At 35.9% G+C, this 7,474-nt stretch overlaps 1 protein-coding gene across 4 annotated transcripts; it reads right to left on the minus strand.

Moving 5' to 3' along the window:
* Window positions 1-72: 72 nt before the first annotated feature.
* Window positions 73-7,341, minus strand: LOC104600572 (MOB kinase activator-like 1A). 4 transcript variants are annotated; one of them, XM_010263606.2, is made up of 8 exons: window positions 7,125-7,339; window positions 4,470-4,518; window positions 4,265-4,373; window positions 3,731-3,824; window positions 2,478-2,611; window positions 2,224-2,387; window positions 582-629; window positions 73-500 (listed from the first exon to the last, which is right to left on the minus strand). In XM_010263606.2, exons 1-7 carry the CDS (start codon window positions 7,148-7,150, stop codon window positions 612-614), a joined length of 594 nt encoding a protein of 197 aa, XP_010261908.1. In that variant the 5' UTR covers window positions 7,151-7,339; the 3' UTR covers window positions 73-500; window positions 582-611. The 4 variants fall into 4 exon arrangements, with proteins under 4 accessions (XP_010261908.1, XP_088748697.1, XP_010261905.1 ...); XM_088892571.1 differs by lacking the exon at window positions 582-629 and having other exon boundaries at window positions 4,470-4,540; window positions 7,125-7,340; XM_010263603.3 differs by lacking the exon at window positions 582-629 and having other exon boundaries at window positions 7,125-7,334.
* Between the last annotated feature and the right edge of the window lie 133 nt (window positions 7,342-7,474).

The following is a 7,474-nucleotide window of genomic DNA, read 5'->3' on the forward strand; positions in this document are numbered from 1 at the left end:
GTCATGGTTGATTTATGATGCACCCAAAAAACAATGGCCATCTCCTACCCCAGCCCATCTTAACCAATGCGATTATGACTAACATTGCTTGTGTCCCCAAGCTATCATATTCATACCTAAATATCATAATATGAATGCCTCCCTGCGCGACGTATCATATGTACACCACAAGAGAGATGCATGCATGTATACATGTATACAGAGATTTTGTCTTCTGTCAATCAATTGACCAAACAAAATTGTTCTCCGAGATGTGTAGGTAAAAGTTAAAATAACAATCGAATGAATGAAGATTACAAACTAATCCACAAGACTGTAGATTTCGCATGATGATCCACACAATATAAATTTGGCAATATCAAACAAGGGATATTCATTATTCACAGCGTCCAGCTACAACCAGAGTCATCTCCAACAAGAAGAATCTTTCAATACGAAAGGATGGACTCAATGAGGTCATAAAGAGGTGCAAGCTCCCCTTTGTCGATCAAACGAAATTCCTGCATCAACCAGGCGTCCATGAAGCATGATTCCTTGTATTCTCAATTGCAAATTCGACAATAATTAGTTGGGTAGTTTACTAGTTTAGGTGGCAGAAGACCTGGAGGGCCTCACCGAACCATCTGTATCTGGCAAGGAAAATGATTATGGTGGGTGTTGGCATGGCTCCATTTCAAGTCTCGTTGTTTGTACTTGCTTCTTTTTTGCAATTGAACTGTTGTGGTACATGATACAATGCATAATAATTTATAATTGTTTTGGAAACATAGATGCAACTTGAGCTCCACTAGTCGTCACATAGGACACCCGAAGTGGAAATGCCCTTCTGCTGGGGGGAAACAACTTTTTGAAGCTTCGCCAACACCTCTATGCTCATAATTCTATGCAAATGTAGACTAGTACAAACAATTGACTTTACCCAATCAAACAAGATTTGTGCAAAACCCTGTATTTTGTATTTGAAGAGTACAAATACAAATATGTAAAGTGCAAAACCTTGTATTTTGTATGTGTTTATACTGTACATATTTATATTTGTACTCTTTTCAAACTGAGCCTCAAGTACAAATACAATGGAACACATCACAGCCATTCCAAACGCCACTTTAGTTGTTACGCTTAATACATTTCTCATTTGTTGTTAGAACACTGCTTGACCAAAAAGCAACTCTAAACCAAGGACAGCTGGGAGGGGGGGATGCTCATCAATATGTGTGTTTTTTTTTTTGGAAAAATTCCAGATTAATACCTTGTACTTTGGGCTTAGTGCCACTTTGGTCCTTGAACTTTAAAATGCGACAATTCAGTATCCAAATTTTTAAAATGTGCCAATCCAGTACCTGTCGTTAAGTGACATTTGAAAAGACACAAATGCCCTTCGAGTGTTGTCTAATTCTCTTTATCAACCATCCAAACATTGACAAAAAATGAACCGTCCCAAATCCTTGCCTATTCTATTCAAGAAAGTTGGGGTCACATCTCAATGGGCATTCTAGTGACCCCAACTTTTTTGAATAGAAGAGACAAGGATTTGAGACTGTTCATTTTCTATCAACATTTGGATGGTTGATAAAGAAAATTAGATGACACTCAAAGGGCATTTGTGTCTTTTCAAATGCCACTTAACAGCTGATTAACGGCAGATACTGGATTGGCACGTTTTGAAAATTTAGATACTGAATTGTTGTGTTTTAAAGTTCAGGGACCAAAATGGCACTAGGCCCAAAGTACAGGGTACTAATCGGGAATTCCCCCCTTTTTATTTGTTTTTGGAAACAAAAACTGCCACAATGGAAAAATCATCCTAAATGAGCGTTCAAATCACACTGAAAAGCAGAGAAAATGATTTGCATGTACAGTGGCATCAATGTTTAAATGGTTTATATTATTTGGCAAGGTACCCCACCAACTAAAGAAAAAAAAAAATTATTCAGCTTAGGTTGACTTGTTCGCTAATTTTAATGGAAGAAAGACCCAGCAAGCTATTTATCTAGCTATCCACACGTGCATATGCAAAGTTATGACCTGATAATATTGTTAAGTCAATGTAAAAGATTGTTTCATGTTGTTTTGTAAAACAGTTTGAGGCCAAACATCTCCATGGAATGCATGTACTCGATTAAACATCAAAACAAGAACACGAGGAAAAAATCTTACTAAGAGCCATTTGAGCAAAGAGATGATTATAATAACATTTATAAACACAAAACAATGAGAACTTACCCACGTGAACAAAATAAAATGCTTAAAGCAAGTATTTAAATGAGCTTCTTCCTTGAGACTCACAATCTTCTGAAAATGTGAGTGATAGATGTGGGCATATACCCGGAACAGTCGTTTGAAGATAGTCTTAACAACATCTCGGAAATTTGGAGGAAATGGTGTCCCTGTGAAAGGATAACCAATTAGCATTGATTTTCTCGTGAAAAAAAAAGGTATTTTAGATTTTGGTAAGATGTTACGTAAAGTTCACATACCCAATTTTTGAGGAAATAATGATTCATCATCAAGCTGAGTTTCAATCCAGTCCATCAAATAATCGACATATTTTGGTGCAGAAACCTCAATGGGCTTCTTTATTTGAACTCCATCAGCCCATCTATATTCGTACCTGCAGGAGTTCCAGTTGCCTTAGAGCACTTGCATTGAAAATGTATAAAAGCTCAGATACTTGTGTCTATGGAAACGATAAATTGCAGTTATACATTCATTGTGAAAATTAAGTGGCCATGCTTCAAGAAGTGTGTGGGGAAATAAAACATCCTAAAGGGAAAATTTTAGAAAATATAACAAAATACATAAAAGAAGATGTCCAAATTACAGGATTATGTTGGCACTTATGTTTATTTACATTTTAGCTAAAACTTATTAACATGATCTTAACCTTGATTTTCTTCTTTACCAAATGACTGCACCACTTGATGGGGAGTAAATTTGAGTTGAATTTGTTACTTGATTCTTGTCATAAGCTTGGGAACCCATTTTGTTCTGTGTATGAACTATATTGGAAGATAAAACCTCATGGTTGAAATGAATTACATCCTTAAACCTTCCCCCTTTTTCTAGCCTTTTTGTTTATCAGAAAGTATCAAAATATTTTATTAACAGTCTTATTAAGCCTAGTCTTAGTGGGTACAATAATCACTTGAGTGGTCAGACCATACCACAGGCCACAGCTTGGACATTTTTTTTCATTTTATACACTTCTTTTAGTTTAAATTGTTGTTATTTTGACGCAATTAAAGTAAATTACTTGGAAATGAGAAAATTACAGTGCCAGTTTTACACATGTTGCACCAAGATGTTTGATTAATTGACCAACTGATTCTAGCATTGAGATCCATTCTGCCACATGTGTTCAATGAAATACTTGAAGGACTACAAGTTTTGATTATTAAGGGGGAGTATTTGTCTTGCCTAAGGTCCATTTATTTTTATTTGTTATTGTGTGTCAGCAGGGTATTTGATATGTTGAATTGTCTGGTAGAATGTGTTCCTTGTGTTATCATATCTGTGGTTGGATCTTTGTTATATTGATGGTATATTGTTGCCAGTTGTCACTGTGAAATTTGTCAAGAGGTGGATATTATTTGACAACTAGTTCATCAAAGAAACATGCACACAAATATTTAGTAGGGAATAGAATCTTAACAGGAAATTATCTAACTTGACCTGCTTTCATATAATTAAAAGCAAAAATAAAATTAGGCAGGGACTGAAAGAAAGATACTTTGGTCCTGCACTCATTGTTGGACAGTTGGATGGTGTGCAGAACTCAGTAAGAGTGCCATACAAGATGTTTACTTGATTGAAGAAGTCTACAGCTGAAAAAGAAAGAGAACAAAGAAAAACATTCAGAATGCAAAGAATAAAACAATTCCAATTTTCAATCAGACCCATAGACATCAGCAAGGGACTTAGTAAATGGATAAGTTCCTAATTTCCTATAAGATAAACCAGAACATAAAAGCTTGCTGTATTAAAATTTATATGCAGAAATTTATCAAAAAATAATAGAGACTAAACCAGACAAAGTGAACACTGGCACTGGAACAATAAAATTGGTAACTGAATGCCTTTTCTTCAAGCACAATCACCTAAATATCTAATATAGTAAGACCTAGACTATTTGCTATTACCAGAAGTTGGAAGAAAACTAGAGCAGCTCATACTTGATGCATGTGATAAAGAAACAAATTATAACTAAACTTTATGAAGTAGCAGCAATACTACGCTTCAGTCAGAATAAGTTCAAGATCTTTACTGTTTACAGCCAGCCATTCATTAGGATCCTCTCCAGGAGGTAGCTTTACAGCTTCCCTCAGGTTACCACTACCCAAGGTAGCATCAATGTGTCTTTGAAGCTGGGCACCCTGCATATAAAAATTAAGAAGTGCAATATAAAAAAGAAGGGAACACTACGAAACAGATAAGAGATAAACAACAAAACTGGACAACTAAGGACTAACCTTACTTCCTGAAGGAGCATTTTTTTTCGGACGAAATGTCTTCTGATTTCTGTTCATTTCAAATAGAAAATCTGTGAGAGAAACAATGCTCTAGAACAAAAATAACAGCAAAAACATTCATATCCACCAGTTTTAATAGCCCATGTATACATATAAAAACATAATCAACACACACAAACAAGTAAGCATAAAAAATATCAGTGTTATCTCATTAACTATCAATTCAAAAAATTCAGAATTACCGTTTGTATATTAGTAGTAAAGAAAATGGGCCTCCCTTTGCTTACCTGATTCAATGTTTTAAAAGGCACAAATGTACCTAGGTGCACATATGGGTCACACTCTAAGCATGTGCCTCGCATGAACCCAAGTGTCACCACTTTCAAAAGGTGCATACCTAGGCTGAGATAAAAGGCATCCTAGGTGCATGCTTTTTTGTAAGCTTCCCTTTCCAGAATCACAAAAAACCAACTCCTTATTGGCCCTTTGCTTCTGTGAAGGCCACAAGCTCCTAGAGTTAGGAATACAAGATACCTAACATCACACTAGCTACTTGTAGCGATGCAACTAGGACACAAAACAAATACATTGGTAGTTTCAAAGGCTTGTACTGTTGAATGCTTGAAGCACTCTGGTAATATCCATATTTGTAACGAGTATATATAATTTTCCCTTTTTTTCTTTCCTCACTAGAGGAGAGGTCCACTAAAACAAGGGATCTACTCCTATTCCTCCTTTATGATTTACATATTCTATGGTTATTATGAAACTTAACTTTGATTTTGATCTTCTTAATGCTTTCTTGGATTTCTGTCTTCCATGTATTTGGATTATGACATTTTATAATTATTGAATTATAGATATTTTATGAAATATGACTATGGATTATCACATCATGTTATTATGGAGGTTTATTTTCTTTCTATTTGATAAAGAACCCATATTTGCATCTTCTTATACGTCAAGTTTTTCACTTTTTTTGAAAAGTTATGCCTTGCTTTATTCCAGTGCACACCTTACCTTCTACCTTGCGCCTCAGGCATTTGGAAGTCCATGAGCTTTTTGTTGCACCTCTTGCTTTTAAAACACTAACCTCATTACAGTGATTTCAAGGTTGTCCACTAAGCTTTGACTTCACAATTTATGTCTGACAAACATACCCAAAACATGGAGGATGACTAAACTTCTTACACCTTATTGCAATGTTAATCAAGGAAATGATGATCCCTTAAAATAATTCATTTATTTAACCAATTATTGAAATTGAGATACCTCCTTTTTTTGTGTACTGAGTCTTCTGACAATTATAAGTATCTTTTGTTAAAAGAAGACAATGATTAAGTGTAAGAATGAAGCCTAAGACTCCATCCGAAAGAATCTAGATGTCCAAAGCCCTGTAAAAGTGTTTCCATACAAAATGTACAACGTAACTCTTAGCTCAATAAGATACAACTCCTTCAAATACTCCCCCTCTTGCAGGTTATCAATAGTTGCACAGGTCTATCAAAACCAATGGAAGAAGGGTTAAACTAAATAAAGATCTCACCTACCTAATCTTATAGAATAATCTACAAGGGTTCCTAAATTTGTTCTATTTCATCCTAACACAAGGAGTTGGAGATATTCGTTTGGTCTTTCCAAATGCTATAAGAAATAAAATTGCTTGCATTTATTTCCATGTAACCTTCATCACATGCCCAACACTGAATCGTATGCAACTTATTGTCATCATTAGCTCCACCTATTTGTTAGGTTCAAAACCCTCATGGTGATCACAAGCTAGTTTGCCAGACGAAACTTCTCATATCTCATGGTAAAGCTAGCTCAAAGCAGTGCCATCTGCACATCACAAAATAGTAACCCGTGCTGCCTCACACATTATGTTGGATCTTCATTATTTTCTGCAGTACCTAATGATACCAAATCAATTAAAACGGAAGGCCCAAATGATCTTTCGTCCTTTATCAGGGAAACAGAACGAGATCCTTGATTTTTCATATGCTCACTTGCAGTAAACTTACTGCCTATTGCTGCAAGTAGGTCCCTGATTTAGAAGCTTAACTTATAAAGCGTCACAGATCATTTTATCACCAGTCAAAAAGAAAAAATGAAAACAAAATAAAACAAAACAAAAAAGGCTATAACTCAAATATGTTCATGAGCTTATCTCTGAGTGGTCACTATACCTAATTTATGTAAGAGTTCATAAAAGTCCATGGCAGCCAACTTAGACGTGGCACATTTAGTTGTCATATACAGGATCAAAGCTCCAAAGCAGTACAGTTTCTTTCAATCAGAGGAAACACCTCGCTCAAATGTCCTCAGGTTATTTTTCTAATCCCCCACTCTTCCTTTTTAATTTTACCTTAACCTTATGAGTGGTACAGGGGAAAATAAGACACTGGAAAAGGCCTCAAAAATAATTCGTGAAATACGTGCTAACTGCAAAGAAAATTAGATAGATTCAAAGTTCAGATCCTTAGACAGTTGAAATGTTCGGGATCATCATCGAACAATCAGAAACAATGTGAATGGTTATCGAAGAAAGCATCCCCCGAGTCATCATTCCCCCGAAATTAAGAAAAACCGCAAGAATGAAGGGAAAAAAATCAAAGAAAACCAGAATTAACGATAATGTGAGAGACATTGTCGTACCTGCTTCCAAGACCAAAGAGACTCATTTGGCTGGAAAGAGTATTTCTAGGGTTTTGCTTTCGATGTGGTGGTAATGGTGGTGGGGACGCAGGCTTCTGTTACCACTCCTTATTCTCGCTCTCTCTCTCTCTCTTCCAACTCGAGAAGATGTGAACCAAATGTTGGCGCAAGTATTTATAGGTAGTGGGAAAGAGGGAGGGAGTGAGGTTGGAGGGAAAAGGTCCAGACTGGCATTTGAGAGAGAGAGAGAGAGAACGGCCAGGTCTGTCCTCTTTCTCTTTTTCTCTCTCTGCCAGCCAAACAAGGGAATCCTTTGTCCTCATTTTATTAAATTAATTAATTAATTAATT

This window comes from Nelumbo nucifera, chromosome 8, assembly GCF_055504915.1.
Source record: "Nelumbo nucifera cultivar China Antique chromosome 8, China Antique-T2T, whole genome shotgun sequence".
Taxonomy (NCBI): domain Eukaryota; kingdom Viridiplantae; phylum Streptophyta; class Magnoliopsida; order Proteales; family Nelumbonaceae; genus Nelumbo; species Nelumbo nucifera.

Bases quoted from the DNA above. Each gene is read 5' to 3' on its own strand.
- LOC104600572 (XM_010263603.3), bottom strand. From the start codon at position 7,150: ATGAGTCTCTTTGGTCTTGGAAGCAG. The intron at 2,388-2,477 runs GTATGTGAACTT...ATCCTTTCACAG, and splicing joins ATTATTTCCTCAAAAATTGG to GGACACCATTTCCTCCAAAT. The intron at 501-2,223 runs GTAAGTTCTCAT...TGGTTGATGCAG, and splicing joins ATTTTATTTTGTTCACGTGG to GAATTTCGTTTGATCGACAA.